This window comes from Pelobates fuscus, chromosome 13, assembly GCF_036172605.1.
Source record: "Pelobates fuscus isolate aPelFus1 chromosome 13, aPelFus1.pri, whole genome shotgun sequence".
In the NCBI taxonomy this organism is placed as follows: Eukaryota; Metazoa; Chordata; class Amphibia; order Anura; family Pelobatidae; genus Pelobates; species Pelobates fuscus.
In genome coordinates, this window is record NC_086329.1 from 64362089 (window position 1) to 64382738 (window position 20650).

Consider the following 20650-nt stretch of genomic DNA (forward strand, 5'->3'; position numbering starts at 1 on the left):
CAAAGCAGCAATAATACAAAGCTTACCATGTAAACTGAAAGCAAACGCCAACGTTAAGTAAACTGACTCTTTCTACCAGCGTGACCTAGGAACCAGTAAGAAATATTGAAGCACCCAACTCTCAAGATCTCAAAGCAAACACATAAAATCCAATTCAATAACTTAAAAATATAATCACAACAAATAAAAACACTTTAGAAAAGTTTTGTTAATGAATAATTATAATAATAATAAAAAAAAAATTCTCTGCATTTTGAGACAAGTGCTGCTGGTTTGCTGTAACAAATTTAGAAAAATCATATCCGCTTTTAGCTTTGATAGCTAGAAGACACCAAATAATATTTTAGTGTTTTGAGTCTCAAAAGACAATTTTCTGGCTTTTTGGCTCACATTGGAGATTGCTATTCATTAACAGCCCATGGAGTGATTATTTGCCATTCACAACAAACAGCTGGGGATTTATGTATCAATTTATTAGAGTTTTTTGTCCATCCTTTTCTCCACTGCTTGCAGTAAAAGTTCAGAGTACTGCTGCAGCAGAGCAAGAGTCTTATCATCACCAAGTCGCCTGCCACCAGATGTTACTGAAGAGCCTTCATCTACTGGAACTTCACTAGTTTCAGTTGTCACCTCAGTCACTTGAGGGGATAGCTTCTCTACAATGACTGACTGACTCTCGCCATCTTTCAAGGAATCCAGCTCCCTCTTAACAATGCCAAATGTTTCTGTCAGGAGGCCAGCAATCTTGTAATGGTCTAAATTTGTTGAAGGAGCAGCTGTGGTCACCTAAGGCAGATAACATGTGGTTTTATGGTTTAGCAAAATAATGTGCAGTCACACAAGCATTTAGTTTAGACATTTCTCTTTCCATTTAGAACATTGATTTTGTGTAGGAGAAAATGAAATTAATTTTTTTTTTTTTACCAATTACTTTACCAAAGCATCTTATTTAATGTCAGTTTATTCATGTTGAATACATTTTACTTAAAGAGGCTTTATAGTCCCTTAAGGCACTTCATCTTGCTGAAGTGCTTTAGGTTTTAACTGAAGGTCGCCTTGGTTTATTTCTTATTTTTTTTAAAGTGTTGGCACTTAAAAAAAAAATAAAAAAAAAATTATATAAGTCCTTGGTTACATCTACAGGCTGTCAATCAGAGAGTCAGATTGAGTTTCCTGCCTAAGTCAGGAGTGTTCATTTTTAGTTTTAGATCTAGAGCAAGCATGTCATGTCAAACTCGCGGCCCACAAGGACCATCTTTGCGGCCCGGCGAGCCGCAAGTACATGCTGGTGTTATAGCAGAGTAGGCACCTGCTTTCCCCACATTGCAGGTGCCTACTCTGCTCATTTACCCGGCCGGGGAGGAGGGCCAGCGAGGGAGATCAGTGTTCCTGTTTCTCACTTCTCCCTCGCGCGCGTCGTCTGAGTGAAGCCGGTCTGTCTGTGAGTATGTGTGTGTGTGTCTGTATGTCAGCGAGTATGTGTGTGTTTCTGTGTGTGTGTGTCTGTCAGTGAGTGTGCGTGTGTCTGTCAGTGAGTGTGTGTGTGTCTGTCAGTGAGTGTGTATGTCTTTCAGTGAGTGTGTGTGTGTGTCTGTCAGTAAGTGTGTGTGTGTCAGTGAGTGTGTGTGTGTATATATCTGTCAGTTTGTATGTGTGTGTCTGTCTGTAAGTGTGTGTCTGTCAGCAAGTTTGTGTGTCTGTCAGTGAGTATGTGTGTGTCTCTCAGTGAGTATGTGTGTCTGTCAGTGAGTATGTGTGTGTCTGTCAGTATGTGTGTGTGTCTGTATGTATGTGTCTGTCAGTGAGTATGTGTGTGTCTGTCAGTATGTGTGTGTGTCTGTATGTATGTGTCTGTCAGTGAGTATGTGTGTGTGTGTGTGTGTGTGTGTCTGCCTGAGTATGCGCGTGTGTGTGTCTGTGAGTATGCTTGTGTGTGGCTGTCTGAGTATGTGTCTGTCTGAGTATGTGTCTGTCTGAGTATGTGTGTCTGTGAGTTTGTGTCTGTCAGTGAGTATTTGTGTGTGTCTGTCAGTGTGTGTGTCAGTGTGTCTATATGTGTGTGTCTGTCAGTGAATATGTGTGAGGGGGGCTGGGATTTAGTAGAGGGGGTGCTGTGGTTTAGAAGAGAGGAAAGCTGGGGGATTTTTTATACTGTACTTTTTAAAATAAGCCTTCTTTTTTTATGAAAATTTACGATATTTCTTTTTTTTGCGGCCCACATAAACTTAAACCTTGTTTATATGGCCCGATCCAGACTTTGAGTTTGACATGCTTGATCTAGAGCCTCCCATTTCATTATTAAAACAACATTCACTCACCTTCAGTGGTTTAGTGGACTGGAGTTTCTTTAAGCACCTTAACTACTGAAGCTGATGGTAGTGGTTATGATGTAGCATCTTTGAGAGCTGCCCCTTGGAATCACATTTGACTAGTTTAACAAGAATGGGATTTTTCTGGTCCCCAAGGGCTTTGCCTCTCCACTTCTGTGCTTACCAAGCCACAGCGAACAAGCTTTGGACAGCAATGATAGCACTGAGAGCATTGGGGCACTGAGAGCATTTTGACACAAACCAGGAGTGGCAGCACCCAAGACTCTCTGTACAATAACCACTATAGTTCGTTCCCACAGAGGGGGATGCTGATCTAGGGTAAAGTCCCAAGTGGTCCACAGACCCCACTATAATATTGAGGGAGAAATAATTCCAGTAATGTAATTTTTGACATGGTAAAAAACGGGGAATAGTGACATGGTGTAGAAAGAGAAGACCGTGACACGTCACCAGTCATATCACCTGTTCAACTTCTATTGAAATCTGCTTGTTTTGCAAATTGGAAAAAAAGAGGACACTTCACAAAATTTCAGTAAGCTAAAATGCTTTAGAGATTCAGAGTGTCCCTTTAAGAAGCTGGATCACTCACCGATCTGTACAAATTCATTGCCTTGCGGAGGCTGTCCTGCAGCTCTGATGCAATCATTTCACACTGTTCAAAGCTGATAGGTCCTACTGAAACACAACAGGCCAGAAGTGTGATTAATGGATATATAATCACAGATTTATGCATATAAATGACACAGTCTTGTGTTTATGATGTTCTATAGAAGCTTGTAAAATCGTTATCAGTGCTTCACATGAACACACAGAGGGCTAAACAAAGGGAAGCAGAATGTGCAGCTGAGATGGGGCTTTAGAAGGTTTCTCCAACTGTTTCACTAGGGGACACATGGGGACACTAGGACACATGGGGACACAGACACTGGGAGACCTGGAAACACTGAGACACTTGGGGACACTGGAAAACATGGGGATGCTGAGACACATGGGGACGCTGTGAGACATTGGGACACGGAGACACTATGTCCCCATTTCACCCAGTGTCCCCCATTCAGTCTCGCTAGTGTCTCAGTGTCCCCAAGTGTCTGAGTCCCATGTCTCTCAGTGTGCCTAGTGTCTCCATGTGTCTCAGTGTCCCTATATGTCCCAGTGTCCCCATGTCTATGTCCACAACTGTCCCCATGTCTCCCAGTCAGTGTCCCCTAGTCTCCCAGTGTCCCCATGTATCTGTGTCCCTAGTGTCTTAGTGTCCCCAAATGTTTCAGTGTCCCCATGTCTCCCAGTGTCTGTGTCCCATGTCTCTCAGTGTGCCTAGTGTCCCCATGTGTCCCAGTGTCCCTATATGTCCCAGTGTCCTCATGTCTAGCACAGAGTGGCGTTTTGTCACACATGCCTCCCAATGGGAAAGCATTGGATTGGCTAAGATCATCAAGTTTGATGATCTCAGCCAAGGGAGCAGAGCGTGGGCAGCATTTGTATTCCTGACACTATAGATTTCCTTTAACCCCTTAAGCAGGGCCGAATTAACATAGGGGCTGATGATACACACTACTCTTAGGTTTGCCACCTGACTGGTATTTTACTGTCACAGCCAATATTTGAGGCTGCAGTGCCGTGCCGGTATTGCAGTAATACCAGCAATACAAATGCAGGTATTTTTCTCAAAATAATTAGATTACTCTGCAATACCAGCACCAGCCAGTAGGGGTCACTGTGTGTGGAGAGAGGCAGGGATAGGAAGTTACAGCATTTTCCTGCATCTCTCTACTACTTAATGATCCATGGGGGAGCAGCAACACAGCACAGAGTCCATACAGCAGCTCTACAGCTCAGGTAAGTGAGGGATGGGGGGAAAGGCAGCAGGGACACATGGGGACACTGAGACACTAGGGGACACTGAGACACTAAGGGACACTGAGACACTAGGAGACACAGACACTAGGGGACACTAGGACACATGGGGACACAGACACTGGGAGACCTGGAAACACAGACACTTGGGGACACTGGAAAACATGGGGATGCTGAGACACATGGGGACGCTGTGAGACATTGGGAGACACTGAGACATTGGGACACGGAGACACTATGTCCCCATTTCTCCCAGTGTCCCCATCCAGTCTCGCTAGTGTCTCAGTGTCCCCAAGTCTCCCAGTGTCTGAGTCCCATGTCTCTCATTGTGCCCAGTGTCCCTATATGTCCCAGTGTCCCCATGTCTATGTCCACAACTGTCCCCATGTCTCCCAGCCAGTGTCCCCTAGTCTCCCAGTGTCCCCATGTCTCTGTGTCCCTAGTGTCTTAGTGTCCCCATGTCTCCCAGTGTCTGTGTCCCATGTCTCTCAGTGTGCCTAGTGTCCCCATGTGTCCCAGTGTCCCTATATGTCCCAGTGTCCTCATGTCTATGTCCACAACTGTCCCTATGTCTCCCAGTGTCCCCAAGTGTCTGTTTCCCAGCCAGTGTCCCCCAGTGTACCCTAGTCTCCCAGTGTCTGTGTTCCCATGTCTCTGTGTCCCTAGTGTCTTAGTGTTCCAAAATGTTTCAGTGTCCCCATGTCTCCCAGTGTCTGTGTCCCTAGTGTCCTCATTTCTCTCAGTTTCCCTAAATGTCTCATTGTCCCCATGTCTCCCAGTGTCCCGATGTCTCTGTGTCCCCGGGTCTCTCAGTGTCCCCGGGTCTCTCAGTGTCCCCGGGTCTCTCAGTGTCCCCGGGTCTCTCAGTGTCCCCGGGTCTCTCAGTGTCCCCGGGTCTCTCAGTGTCCCCGGGTCTCTCAGTGTCCCCGGGTCTCTCAGTGTCCCCGGGTCTCTCAGTGTCCCCGGGTCTCTCAGTGTCCCCGGGTCTCTCAGTGTCCCCGGGTCTCTCAGTGTCCCCATGTCTCTCAGTGTCCCCATGTCTCACTGTGTCCCCAGTATCCTAGTGACATAGGGACACACTGAGGCATTGGGACACTGGGAGAAATGGAGACACTGGGAGACTAGGGGACTGGGCGGCATGGGGCCACTGACACTGTGATACATAGGGACACTGAGACACTGGGTGACTTGTGTGACTGAGACACTGGGAGCAATCCATCTATACAGCAGAATCAAACTGAGTAGTTTGTTGGTGATTTTACAGAATTTTCTCTGATGTCACTCCTTGTGATTACACAAATGATTAAGGCTGGTATTTTATTCCAAGAAAGGTGGCAACCCTAACTACTCTTCACACACTCTTGCTTAAAGGAGCACTATAGGGTCAGGAACACAATCATGTATTTCTGACCCTATTATGTTAAAAACACCTGGCCCCTTCTTGCCTCCCTAAGTATAGTAAAATATAACTTGTATTCAAGTCTGCAGCTGCTGGCTCTGCCTCTGAACTGACTGTCTGCTGACATCATCAGAAGTGGTGGTCTGAGCAAATTACAATACTTCCCCATAGGATTGGCTGAGACTGTCAACTAAGCAGATCAGGGGCAGAGCCAGCACAAGTCCAACATAGCCCTGGCCAATCAGCATCTCCTCATAAAGATAAATTGAATCAATGCATCTCTATGAGGAAATTTCATTGTCTGCATGCAGAGGGTGGATACACTGAATGGCAGTTCTGCACACTAGGCATTACTGCCCCAGGAAGCACCTCTAGCAGCCATCTAAGTGTAAGAAATTGATATGCCAAACTGCAATATTGTATATACCTTTCTGTGTATGTGACTGGTTTCACAAGTTGGGGTCATTTACATGATAAAAGTGTGATAAGGATCAAAGCTTTCAATTGCATTTTACAACATCCAGCTAAAACAAAAGCTTACATCCCTCCAGCAGTTCTCCTGCCAACCTGTTTTAACATCTAGGTGTAACCATGGAAGTGTGTGTTTTCCCCAAGCAATTCTGTCTAATCTACCCAGAAACCAAGAGATCAAAGGGAAAGACTTGTGTAAAGACAGAACTCTCTGGAGAAAGAGGGCGGGATAAACCACTTTTGGGAGGGAAAAGGAATTCTGGGACTTGTAGTTTATTACTCCAAGAATCTCTCTCTTTGGAGAGGACAGCACAGCAAGCAGGGCCATGGTGAACTGATAGAGTCTGTCCCAGATTACCCAAGATGAAGGCGCAAGGGGAAGACCTCCATTGAAATGTTTAAGTATTGCCCTTTTATTATGTATCTTTTGGTTTTGGACTGACTATGGTTATAATGTGTAATGTGTATATCCTTTTAAAATCTAACAGTATCCTTAAATTAATATTAACAATACATTTTATTATACACTTGTGTTTGTGTCTTATTTGTCACACATTCCCTAAAAGAATATCCTTGTAAGAGGGTCATAATTTCTTACATATGGAGTGGCCAGTTGAGTTATTTTCTCTGAAAAGACAGTGTTTACTGCAAAAGGCCTGAATGGAATGATTCTACTTACCAGAACAAATACAATAAGCTGTAGTTGTTCTGGTGACTATAGTGTCCCTTTAAGTTTGGAATCTTAAGAGGGATGTATGTGAACAAAACTTGTGTGGACTGGCTGACAATAAAATTAGTTTAGGTAATGCAGACGTTTGTCTCTCTAACACTGTGGCATATCCCCTTTCTTCTACACTCACTACATACACAATTTTCTCTGTCTCAGACTATATACCAGGAACTTCTGCCTGCTAATAAGAAGGTAAGGAGACAAGTGTCCTTAAGGGGTAAATAAAATTACTAATGGCCTGAAAACATTTGAAACCACTCTGATGGGAGATCCAAAACAATTTAAAAACAAAGAAAAAAAAAAAAAGGAATTGGAAAAGTATGTTTAATATGCACATAAATGAGAGCACCTAAACTAAAAAATGAGTTGTCTACAATTTAACTTGTGTTTATCTCATTTCAACTTGCCCTTCTGCATATCCATTGTAGAAAGCTTCAAATCACTGAAGTGGTCATGGTGTTTGGAGTAACCCTTTAAGTGCATTTTTTTTAATGTTTGGCTCATCTATGTTCAAGTATGTACTTTGTCTATATTTTGTGAAAGAATAGTTATTCACATGGCTTTAGTCACACTTCCACAACAAGTGGTGCTGGGAATAACAAATCAGAAAAAGAGGAAAAAGCAAATCCAAAGAAAAGACTAAAAACCAGTGCCTCACCATTCTGGGGGTTGCTTATGAAACAAGGCAGGCGTGGACAAGATGAGACAGGCCAAAGGCTGGACGAAGAAAGAGGAGATGGAATAGTGAGGGGACTCAAACAGATAAAAGACAGAAAAGGAGATACCACCAAAGGTGGACCTCTGTGCCCACCTGAGTCCAATGCTGATGCTGCACTGAGTGAGGGAGACCTTGGTCTGATGGTCTCTACAGGAGAGAGTCCTGAATGGTAATCTGAAGTGTGACCAATAGTAGATGATCTAACTCTCTGAAAGGGTTTACATTTTTCAACACCTAAGTTCACTCTTTCCTGAGGTTCACAAAGTCTGGAGTAGAGCATGTCCTCCTCTTCACTGCATTGTTTATAACCAGAATCCTCCAAAGGGCTATGATTTTCAAACCCTGCAAAATCTTGAACACTGCTCCTGTATGTTTGGTCTGGGAAGGAGAGTCTTGTTTTCCAGCTTCCTGCTGGAGATTTGGGTGATTCCACTTCAAATGAGCCTCTATTTTTACCAAATGAAAGTAAAGGTCGATCAGGCAATGATTTTCCAATGTCTAGTGTCAAATGTGCCCTATTTTTTGCCTGAAAAGTCTTTGGCAAGCAGTTTGCAACAGGCTGCAAAACCGGTTTTACAACGTTTTCCTTCAACAACTGTCGGTTCTTTTCAGACTCTAATGGGATAGGAAGATTTGCTCCCTCTGGTTCCAAGTTGCTCTTTCCTTCAGATGGTTCCTGAGCATTTCCAATATTTAAATTTTCCCCCATAGATACACTCCGAGTTATTTTGGCAATGGAGCTAGTTGTTGGACTCATATAGGACCGGCCTTTAGATGGTTTCATGTCCTTTCCTTGGAATGCCCCTAGCTGACCATATTCAACTTTCCCAAGTGTAGCAGGCAAGGTACGGCGGTGATTGGCCATTTGCTCCTTTTCTGCAGCTGTTTGAGTTTGAGGACGCAGTTTGACGGCACATCCATTGTTTAAGGCTTTATCACCTACAAAATAAATAAAAAACCCTGAGGCCTTACCGGATTCAGATTTATGTTAAATAATAAAAAAATATGTCAAACTCAGTTTTGTATGATTTAATTGTGTGTGGAAAGCGGAAAATAATGAGGCAGCTAAGCAACATAAAAAAAAAAAAATATAATAAATTAAATAAATAAATAAATAACTGCACTGCTGAAATCTGTCTTCATTCCTGCCCTTCAATTATTCAGCATTACTGTCTTAAGCATAGGCGTGCGCACGGGGTGTGCCGGGTGTGCCTGGGCACACCCTAATCACACCTCCGTGCTGCACTACCTTTGGGCAGACTAACATGTCGGGTCCTCGGTCTATGACCGAGGACCCGACACAGGAGGGGGCCGGCGGCGTGCACACAATGCCGCCGGGTGAGAGGCCCCTCCTGTCCGTCTGCCCTGATCCTCAGTCTGCAGCTCCGCCGGGAGTGAGCTGCAGACTGAAGTATCTCGCGATCTCCAGCCTGTCAGAGCGTTGCCATGTGGTCTGCAGCTCACTCCCGGCGGAGCTGCAGACTGAAGAGAGAGGGCGCCCACTGGACCACCAGGGCAGGTATTTAAACCCCCCTCTGCCCCCTGTCACTCACTGCCCCCCCACCCTGCCTCTGCACCCATACCCCCCCTAACCCCTGTCCCTAGCCCTCTAACCCCCTAACCCCTGTCACTCACTGCCCCCCACCCACCTAACCCCTGTCACTACCCCTCTAACCGCTGCCACTACCCCTCTTACCCCTGTCCCTAACCCCTGTCACTACCCCCAACCCCTGTCACTACCCCCCTAACCCCGTCACTACCCCCCTAACCCCTGTCACTACCCCTCTAACCCCTGTCACTACCCCCTAACCCCTGTCACTACCCCCTAACTCCTGTCACTACCCCCTAACTCCTGTCACTACCCCCCTAACTCCTGTCACTACCCCCTAACTCCTGTCACTACCCCCCCTAACTCCTGTCACTACCCCCTAACTCCTGTCACTACCCCCTAACCCCTGTCACTTTCCCTCTACCCCCCAACCCATGTCACTGCCTCTCCACCCCCCCAACCCCTGTCACTGCCCCTCTACCCCCCTAACTCCTGTCTCTACCCCCCAACCCCTGTCACTACCCCTCTACCCCAACCCCGTTCACTGCCCCTCTACCCCCTAACCCCTGTCACTACCCCAACCCCAACCCCTGTCACTACCCCTCTACCCCGCAACCCGTTACACCACTCTACCCCCCTAACCCCTGTCACTGCCCCTTTACCCCCCTAACCCATGTCACTGCCTCTCCAACCCCCTTAACCCCTGTTACTGCCCATCCACTCCCCCACCCCGTCACTGCCCCTCTACCCCAACCCCTGTCATTACCCCTCTATCCCCAACCCCTGTCATTACCCCTCTATCCCCAACCCCTGTCATTACCCCTCTATCCCCCTAACCCGTCACTACCCCTCTACCACCGCTAACCCCTGTTACTACCCCCTAACCCCTGTCACTAACCGTCTACCCCCGCTACCTCCTGTCACTGCCCCTCCACCCCCCCCACCTCCTGTCCCTCTACCCCCCAACCCCTGTTGCTGCCCCTCCACCCTCCTAACCCCTGTCGCCCACACAGTGCACCCCTCACAATCATACACACTGTACCCCACACACACTGAATCCCTCACAATTACACAAACTGTACCCCTTACAATTACATACACTGTACCCCTCACAATCACACACACTGCACCCTTCACAATTACACCACACTGTACCCCTCGCAATCACACACACTGCACCCCTTACACGCTGCACCGCTCACAATCACACACACTGCACAGCTCAGCTCACAATCACACATACACTGCACCTACGTATACTTGTATTTGTGTGTGTGTATGTATATATATATATATATATATGTGTGTGTGTATATAAAAATACATATACACGCGGCGTGTGTGTTTGTGCTTTAGGGTGCACACCCTAATGCAACAGGCTGCGCACGCCTATGGTCTTAAGTCCTATCTGCCCACATAGAGTCTAAATGCAAACGTTGTATATATTTACATAGAAATGATGCGCATAAGAAAAAGATAAAATAAAACACCATCACTTCATCATGGCAAATGTGCAAGCTGTAGATATCATTGTATTATTTAATTATTGTGACTATTATCTACTCCTTCCTGCTTTGAACAAATCATTAAGGCAATGGAAACCTTATCTCCATGTTAAAGGAGTTAGTTTAATTACTATTACCCTGTTGTAAACCACATAATTTGGGCATCACGAAGTAGCGCTCTACAAATCTCTCTATTGCAACAATTTTAAGTCCAAACATATTATGTCATAATGTATTCACAAAGAAAAAGGGACAATATCTCATTAAGGACCACTAAAGTCACCCGGGGAACTTCAGCTTGAGGTCACAGCAACACATACTTGTGTGAGAAGAATAGGTGTCTGCAAAGTGGTGAAAAATGTATTACTAGTAAATCCTAAATTAACGCAGTTCATAAAGTCTCAGACTCACCTTCATGTACAAGATCATGCACCGATTGGGTTTTTCGCATATTGGATAAAATTGGAGAAAAACACGGTCCCACTCTGCCCATCTTGCTACTTTCCGTGGGTTGATTCCTTTTCCGCTGGCTGTAAACAGACTTTTGAGGGCTGGTAGTTTCATGATCCATCATATCTATATTGTGGACTAAAGGACTGGTCATATCCATTTTTAAGGACTGAGATGCAGTGTCTGAGCTGAGCACACCATTCAATTTTGTTAGTGTGCAGGACACACCATCACTGTAGGAGGACACAAATATAGCAAACAGATAATTAGTTTCTAGCACCCTGTGTGATTAAAGTTCATTTAACAGAGTAGGAGACAATAACTTCTAAAGTAAACAAACTATGTTGATCAAGGAAAGCATTCTGATCCAATAAAAAATTATATCTTCTTTTCATGGAGGCTGTGTGAGTCAAGCCAGGGCACGTGTGGCTAGGGCTGCATAAACAGTAACAAAAGTGATTCAACTCCCAACATGTCATTGCTTGCCTTTCTTCCACCTCTGACTGGATGTTCTCCCGCTTTCTGAAACTCAATTTCTCTAAAACTGAGCAACTTGTCTTTCCTCTTCCTAATACTGACCCTCCTCTTTCGCTTTCCCTTCAAGTTAGTGGTATCTCTGGCCTCACCTTTGAGCCACATATACAGTATGTTGCCGAATCATGTAGATTCCATTTTAAAAACATAGCCCATATCCTGCCCTTTCTTATGCTACCAAGGAGCTTGTCCATGCTCTAGTAATTTCCCGCATGGATCATTGTAACCCTCTCCAAATGCTGTCGCCAGACTGATTTTCCTCTCTACTCTGTCCTCTCACACCTCACCCCTCGGTCAGTCCTTACATTGGCTTCCTGTATCCTATAAGAGTCAATTCAAAGTGCTAATCCATACCTATAAAGCACTGAACAATTCTAGCCCCTCTTATATCTCTTCACAGATCCATAGGTATGCCTCTTCTCGGTCTCTCCCGTGACCACCTCCTGTCCGCTGCTCGCACCCGTACGACCAACTCACATTTGCAAGACTTCTCGCGTGTGGCTCCCTTCCTATGGAATAGCCTGCCTACCACCATCATACTCTCCCCTATTCTTCAATAATTTAAGAAGTGCCTTAAAACGCATCTCTTTAGGAAAGCTTATGGCCTCCCAGAGTAAGCTCTACCTCACATACCTGTCTCTTGCTCTCTCCTAAAGGGCAGCAGTTTACTCTCTCCTCCAGCTCTGCTTCACTCCCACCTTATTTTGTGGTGGAATCTCAGTAAAAATACATTTACTAGGACAAGATTGCCACATGGTATGTGCATTTGCATATGTTGATGTACCAGTTAAGTCAGTTACACGTAGCTAAGATACAATCGGTAGTGTAAGGAGCATAAGTAGGAATACAGGATATACGAGTATTTCCCCTCCTCCATTGTGCTGGGCAAGCCATGTGGTCAAACAGGATTTTAGTCTCTATTCGGTTGATTAGATAAGAGTATGTGTAGGTTGAACTGATTATGGGAGGAGCTACATGCCTATATAAGGGACCTACACTGTATGATCAGGACTCAGACTTTGCTGTTTTTTGGTGACATTAGTCCCTCTGAGTCCCGGTCGGTGAATCGAATAAAGAATCTCTTCCTTCCTGAAGAAACCTGTGTCCATCTCTCTGTGCTTGGCTTCTGTCAGTTTCTCCGGTATCATTTGGTGCATTGGGCCGGGAAGCTCATCGTTCAACGGTAGCTGAGAAGCAGAGGCGTGAGACGGTCTATCTTTGCCCACGTTCTCTACGGCTGCACCCCTGAACTTCTGCGTGGACCTCCTTTCGTCTCGGCACCACTGGTCTGTTGTCCAGGAGATCATCGGCCTCTACGTATTAAGTGCTGGGGTGCCCCCGTCAATGAGTGTGAACCCAGGTTCAGGAACAAGGAGGTAAGACGACCGCTGTTTTAGACGGCGGACCCACTAGGGGTATTGGATACCGATTGTGCGGTAGGCCCATAAGGGGTTATTTGGAATCTGCCCCCTCCAGTGGAGGGAAGGAGCGAAGGCGCACCGCTCAATTAAACGCCCTTTAGTAAGCCTGTTTAATTTTGGTTTGGAGTCAGGCGGGGTTCTGGTGTAAATAGCCCTAGCCGGACACCGGTGTCTTGTCTAGACTAGCGTTCTAGGGTGTATATTTTGTTCACTAGGTCGGAGGGACCGGGAGACTAAGCGGCGTCTGTGTAAATTCGGTCCGCTAGATCTCAACCTATCTTGGCTAAGTGGGAAGGCGTGTAAATTTGGAACCCACTAGATTTTTGATAGAGTAAATAGACTAAAAGGGTGCTGTTGTAAATTCCGCCCTCTAGTTCGCTATATGTGGTGCTTGGGCAGTGTGGCTAACCAAAACGTATGTAGATAGTTTTAGGTAGTCCATCAAGGTACTGGCCAATAGATTAGTTGGGAATTGTAAATGTGTTAAAGATTGTTGTAGTAGCGTGTATATCTTGCTAGATAGCGTGAGCTCTGCCGTCTAGCGAGAGTGTGAATAGTGTGTAACTGTATTATAGCGCACGGTACCATAACCATGTATAATTACTGATACTGTAAATAAGTACTAATAATTGTCGTCTATGTTGCATGTTTTAACACCATAACCACTACTAATTGTTCTGTGACTTTAAATTGTACTTTAATCTATGCTAACCGTACTGTAACTACTGTTTGTAAAGACGATGTTACTGGGGTATGTTATAGACGGGTAATTAAAATATAGGGAATTATAGCGTGGGTGACCGTATAGTTTCGCCAAAGGGCACAGTATTAGTTACTTAGTGACTGGTGTAACAGCTGTGTGTGTACGGGAATTCCCTGAGTGTTTTGTTGTGTGCGTTTCACTTAGTAACTGTACCACGTGGTGCTGTTGCCGAGGGAACGGGTGTGACCGTTGGTAGAGTGTTTGTATAGTTTCTGTTGGAAACGACGCTCCATTGTTAAGTATGGGCGCGTCAGATTAGATGATTTTGGATCCCTTAGGATGTATGATAAAGAATTTTAAAAAGGGATATACAGTATGTGATTTTGGGGTAAAGATGTCTCCAGCACGCTTGATTACATTGTGTAGTAGGGAATGGCCTACTTTGGTTGCCGCATGGCCGCCACGTGGCAGTTTGGATCCTAATCTGGTACAGCGTGTACATGTGGCTGTATCAGGTAGGCCTGAACTTTACGGCCAGTTTCCATATATTGATTGTTGGAGGCAGGCCGTAAAAGACTCGCCAAAATGGATCCGAGTATGCCACGAGGAACAATGTCGCCTCATGGTGGCCAGGACTCGCTTGTCCACTAAGGCCGTAATTAAGCCCATTTTGGACACGCCTCCTGAGTCTGAGATCCCTATGCCGCCCCCTTACTCCTCCTCCACCGGAAGAGGAAGAGGAGGTGCTGCTGGAAACGCTCCTCCCCTTGCCCCGATGTCCCCACCTACTTCCTCCTCTAGCTCAGAGCCCAGCCCTCTTGTTTTAAACCCTCCCCTCTCAGTACCTACCTCTGTCAACTCCACCTACCCAGATTTGGCGCCATTTCTAGTTCCTGGTCAGGCTCCTGCTAGCCCGGCCCGGAATATTTTACTCACCGACCTCCCCCTCAGTAAAGCGTCCCCATCCCCTTGTCTGACTACCCCTCGACCGGAACCCCTAACTGACGTTCCTAAACAAAGCCCCATACTAACCCGACAATTGACCGGTACCCTACAACCCCGACATTATCAAATGCCACTTCGACTGACACCTGGCCCGACACACATTAACGGTGACGGCCAGATACAATATGCTGATCCAGTATTCGTTTATGTTCCCTTCACAACTACTGATCTATTTAATTGGAAGACCCATAACTCCTCATACACCGAAAAGCCTCAAGCCATGACGGATTTGTTTACCTCCATAGTCCAGACACATAATCCCACTTGGGCTGATTGCCAGCAACTGCTTATGACATTGTTTAATAACGAGGAAAGGACAAGGATAAACCAAGCGGCAATTAAAGCGCTGGAAGAAGTGGCCCGTACACAAAATCAGGCCAATCCGGCAGCATGGGCCGCAGCACATTATCCAAACACTGATATTCCGGAATGGAATATCAATGGCGCAGATATGGCCCATTTAAAAGCATACTGGGACGCTATTATGGCTGGCATGAAAGCTGGAGGAAAGAAGGCGATTAACATGTCTAAGACGGCTGAGGTATTGCAGAAATGTGATGAATCGCCCAGTGTCTTTTATGACCGATTATTGGAGGCATACCGCTTGTATACCCCCTTTAATCCGGAGGCCCCTGAGAATTCCCGGACGGTTAACTCTGCCTTTGTCAGCCAAGCCTACGGAGATATAAAGCGCAAGCTACAAAAGTTAGAAGGGTTTGTAGGGATGTCCATAACCCAACTAATGGAGGTAGCGAATAAAGTGTACATGAACAGGGAAACAGAGACAAAGAAAGAGGAAGAGCGCAAGATGCGTAGAAAGGCAGATATGCTAGCGGTAGCAATCGCAGGCGTAGATAGAAGGGAAAAGGAAGTATATAGGGGAACAGATAGAGGCGATAGTAAGTGGAATGGGGAACCCCTGAGTAGAAATCAGTGCGCATACTGTAGGGAAGAAGGGCATTGGAGAAGTAAGTGTCCGCGAAGGGAACAGTATGAGAGAGACAGACCTAGGGCAGGATATGGTAATTATAGAGGCAGAGCGAGAGGTAGAGGAGGTCCTGGAGGGAATAATGGTAGAAATAGAGGAAGTCTTAGAGAAGACAGGTATTATCCAGCAGCGCAGAGATCCCGCGATAGAGAAGATAGGGACTTTGTAGGATTGGCTGACACGGTCATGGAGGACTATTGATACCGACCCGGCTCCATCCCCCTTGGCCGAGCGGAGCCTATGGTCGATGTATCAATAGGGGGAAAAAGGAGTGCGTTCATGATCGATACTGGTGCTGAACATCCAGAAGATTGCTCCTCCATTCGGAAGAACTATCACCGTAATAGGAGCAACTGGAAGGAGTGCTGCTAAACCGGTTCTTAAAAGTTGACTCTGTACATTGGGAGGCCACGTAGTAAAACATCAATTCCTTTATATGCCTGAATGTCCAGTCCAACTGTTAGGACATGATTTGTTGTCAAAACTACAAGCGCAGATAACGTTTCTACCAAATGGAACAACATCTTTGAAGTTCAATGGACCCTCAGGTATAATGACAATATCTGTACCAAAGGAAGAAGAGTGGCGACTTTATACAGCGTTGACTAGCCAAAACCCTAAGAGTGATGAATCCTTGTTTAATATACCAGGAGTGTGGGCAGAGAACAATCCACCAGGACTTGCTCGCAATATCCCACCAATTCGAATCGAACTGAAACTTGGGGTCTATCCAGTGAGCGTAAGGCAATATCATACCCCACAAAAGGCCAAGAAGAATATACAATCGTATTTGGATAAGTTCATACGGTATGGTATCCTAAAATTCTGTACTTCCCCCTGGAACACCCCATTGTTGCCTGTTCAAAAGCCCGGTACAGATGAGTATCGCCCTGTGCAGGACTTGAGAGCAGTCAATGATGCGGTAGTAAGTATACACCCAGTTGTGCCCAATCCATATAACCTGCTTGCTTTAATTCCGGGCGGGGCTACCTATTTCACTGTCTTAGATCTCAAAGATGCCTTCTTTTGCCTTCGAATTGCTGCGGAAAGCCAGTGTATCTTCGCATTCTAATGGGAAAATGCTGTAACGGGCTCGAAACGCCAGATGACTTGGACAAGACTGCCCCAAGGGTTTAAAAATTCACCCACCCTATTTGGATCAGCTTTAAGTCAAGACTTACTGGATTTCAAGTCCATCCCAGGAGAGTATGTACAATTGCAATATGTAGATGATTTGTTGATAGCGGCAGTTACAAGAGAAATATGTCAGCAAGCAACACATGATCTACTACACATTCTCTGGAAGGCAGGATACAAGGTGTCCAGGAAGAACGCCCAGTTGTGTCAGCCAACTGTCAAGTATCTGGGATTCCATATCTCTGAAGGTCAAAGGATAATGGGGCCAGAGAGAAAAGAAGCTGTATGCCAAATACCAATACCCAAGAATAGAAGACAAGTGCGGGAATTCTTGGGGGCAGCAGGCTTCTGTAGGATATGGATTCCCAGTTATGCGATATTGGCGAAACCTCTTTATGCAGCTATAAAAGGTACAGAACACGATCCCTTCCTGTGGACCCCTGAACAGCAAAAGGCATTTTTTTTTTTTTTTTTATATTCTTTATTTTTATTGTGCAAAGGGAGGTACAAACACATCTGCAATGTCACAATAACAGTTACAGACCATTCAAAGCTGACAATCTGTGACATAAGAGTAAGACTGCACATTTTTTTAAATAGTTAGAATAATGCTGAGTAAATCAGAGGATTAGTAAATATGATTAACTATAGCAAGAGATGAGATTTGCAAGAAGTGAATTGACATGACGCGCGTTGTGGCTTTAAGAGTTATAGTACCTAGGAGACGAGATTCTTACACGCTTGCTTGGGTAACCTAATACCCTACGGCATCATATATTTGCCTATCGCTGAGTGGGTCTGAGCAGGCTGCTCTTGGGCTGGAGCCGCAGCGAGACAACAATTTTTTAAAACAGTGCTAACTTCTCAGTAATTTAAGTTATTTATGGATTAATGTTTCTCGTTTAGAACATAACAATAGGTAAGAGTTAGTCATTTTTATGACCCTATGTAACACCGCTTTACTATCTAGTCATGCAATTCTTACTTTGAGGGCTATTAGAGCTAAGACTCGCATCAGTTAGGAAACCAGCATGAAATTTTATATTTATCGATTAAGCTAACACGTTTGTGGGTACTACATGAGTAAGTCGAGACAATGTTGATTAAACTAGTGGCTCGTTCTTAAGTTAGATATCTTGCAGGCTTTAGGCTAGACAATATGAAGCTGGAGTATCTAAACATATATACGTGTAGGCAGTTAATAACTCTGCAGGGAGTGAGGTAAATGCAGCCCAAAGACTGTAACATTACGGTCAGGTAGTAATTGGAGCAGTTCCCGTATGGAGGAGCCTGGTGAGAGAGTCCAGCAGGAGCTCTCTGTGTCTGGCATACCCCGGTCTAATCCCAACTGGTTGCCAGACGCAGTCCTCGAGGGCTCTTGTGCTGTCGAGGGCTGTAGCACCATGCGGTCAGTGGGAGAAGCTGATTGTCCTGCTTGTTCTTCCAGCCCTGGTCAGTAATGGAGCTTGCTCGGTCCAAGGTGGCCCAGAGTGCGCTTCTGGGGTTACCGCTTTGGCATGGGCATGTAGAGGAAGTGCTGGCTGTGGTGGTTCTCGCATGTCAGCTTGCATTGTCTGGGATCGTTTCATGGTCCTTCAGGGACCTCCCATGGTAGCAGCTCAGCTCACCGTCTCAGTCGGTTCAGTTGCTGTGCAGCCGTCGGCCATTTTGATGTGACCGTGTGGAAGCCGCGCTCCTCCAGCTTCAGGCCATCTAGGTGGGATGCTTAGTCGGTAGCCCGCCTTATGGGGACCGGGATGACCCCCCCGGCCCACAGGGGGGTAAACAGGACCAGGAGGGAGCCAGGTAGATGGTGGTTCATTGTAGTCGGGGTGGAGAGCGAGGCAGCGGCCGTCCGCCCCACTCCCCTCCCATGTAGGCCTCAATCTCCGAGCCCCAGAGTCTCGTACCAGGACCTAGGGCTACCCTGCTGCGGGCGCCCCAGCTACACCGGGACACTCCAGAGCCTCGTGCCATGGACCCCCGGGTCAGTATAAGCCAGGTAAGGTGGGTAAATACCCTGTTTTCCGTTGTTTGCTCGGGAGCCCTGTTGATATGCAGCCTCCTGGCATGGCTGCCCGGCCCCGCCCCCAAGCAAAAGGCATTTGAAGATGTGAAGAAGGCTTTGATGAGTGCCCCAGCATTAGGTCTACCTGATCATACACGTCCATTCTACTTATATGTACACGAGCAAAGAAGAATGGCTGTGGGAGTATTGACACAGTACTTGGGATCATGGCAAAGACCTGTTGCATATATGTCCAAACAACTGGATGCAGTGGCCAGTGGTCTTCCACCTTGTCTAAGAGCTGTAGCTGCCGCCGCCCTGCTGGTAGCCGAAGCTGATAAGCTCACTCTGGGTCAGGAACTCTACGTGCGAGTCCCGCATGCAGTACAAATGTTGCTAGACTATAAAGGCAATCATTGGTTTAGTAATAGCCGCATGACTAAGTATCAAGCTATGTTGTGTGAAAACCCAAGAGTGCATTTAGAGACTGTTAATACCTTGAATCCAGCTACCCTTTTGCCACAACCTACTGAGAGTCAACATGATTGCCTGGAGGTGATGGATGAAGTGTTCTCAAGTAGACCGGACCTTCGTGATTTTCCTATCCAGAACCCTGATGTCCAGTATTATACGGACGGCAGTAGTTATGTGAAAGAAGGGATTCGCTATGCAGGATATGCAGTGACTACCATAGACAAGGTGATAGAAGCTCGGCCATTGTCAAAAGGAACATCGGCACAGAAGGCAGAATTAATTGCACTAACACGAGCGTTACAATTGGCAGAAGGTTTAAGAGTGAACATCTACACGGACTCCAAGTATGCGTTTTTAACCACTCATGCCCATGGAGCTTTGTATAAAGAAAGAGGACTATTGAATTCAGAGGGTAAAGAAATTAAGTACGCAGCTGAAATATTGCAACTACTGGAAGCCGTGTGGGAACCGAAAGAAGTTGGTATTATACATTGTCGGGCGCATCTGAAAGGAGATGGTGACGTAACCAAAGGAAATAGGATGGCAGATAATGCAGCTAAGTGTGCCGCTGAATCAGGAAGACAGGAATATGTGGAACATATAGCTGCACTTATACCGACTCCACTGTCTCAATGGACTCCAGTTTATACAGCTCAAGAAGAAGAGTGGTTAAAGACAGAAGCTGGAAAATACCTGGAGAACAAATGGTATCAGTTAGAAGATGGAAGAATAGTCATTCCAGCATCACTAGCTGTAGAAATTGTCCAGAACTATCATAACGGGACACATTCTGGAAGAGATAGTATGGAAGAATCTCTCAGAAAACATTTCTACATACCAAGATTGTCCAACTTGACTCAAGCCATTGTACGAAGATGTGTAATATGTGCTAAGAATAACGCAAAGCAAGGACCAGTGAAACCACCGGGAGTCCAGTATATGGGGGGACTGCCTATGTCTGATCTACAAATAGACTATACGGTAATGCCTAAATCCGGCGGACATCGCTACCTACTAGTAGTTGTGTGTACCTACTCAGGTTGGGTAGAAGCATGTCCCACTCGTACAGAGAAAGCAGGAGAAGTTGTGCGATTCCTGTTGCGAGAAATAATACCCCGATATGGACTACCATGCTCTATAGGATCGGATAATGGTCCAGCCTTTGTTCACCAGTGCCTACAACAACTGACTCATATGCTTGGTATTAAGTGGAAGCTTCATACGGCATATAGACCTCAGAGTTCTGGGAAAGTGGAAAGGATGAACAGAACTATTAAGAACCAATTGGCAAAGATGTGTCAAGAAACTCAACTTAAGTGGAATGTTCTTTTGCCTATAGCTCTGTTACGTATTCGTAGTACACCTACCAGAAGG

At 45.8% G+C, this 20650-nt stretch overlaps 1 protein-coding gene across 1 annotated transcript in view; it reads right to left on the reverse strand.

The window, feature by feature from the left end:
• Positions 1-272: 272 nt before the first annotated feature.
• MAPKBP1 (mitogen-activated protein kinase binding protein 1) overlaps positions 273-20650 on the reverse strand; it is a 535700-nt gene continuing 515322 nt past the window's right edge. The window contains exons 28-31 of the mRNA XM_063439925.1: positions 10968-11239; positions 7596-8441; positions 2920-3005; positions 273-786 (exon numbers count right to left, since the gene is read on the reverse strand). Of these exons, the coding sequence (XP_063295995.1) occupies positions 475-786; positions 2920-3005; positions 7596-8441; positions 10968-11239 (1516 nt within the window). The 3' untranslated portion in view covers positions 273-474. The remainder of the gene's footprint in view (positions 787-2919; positions 3006-7595; positions 8442-10967; positions 11240-20650) is intronic.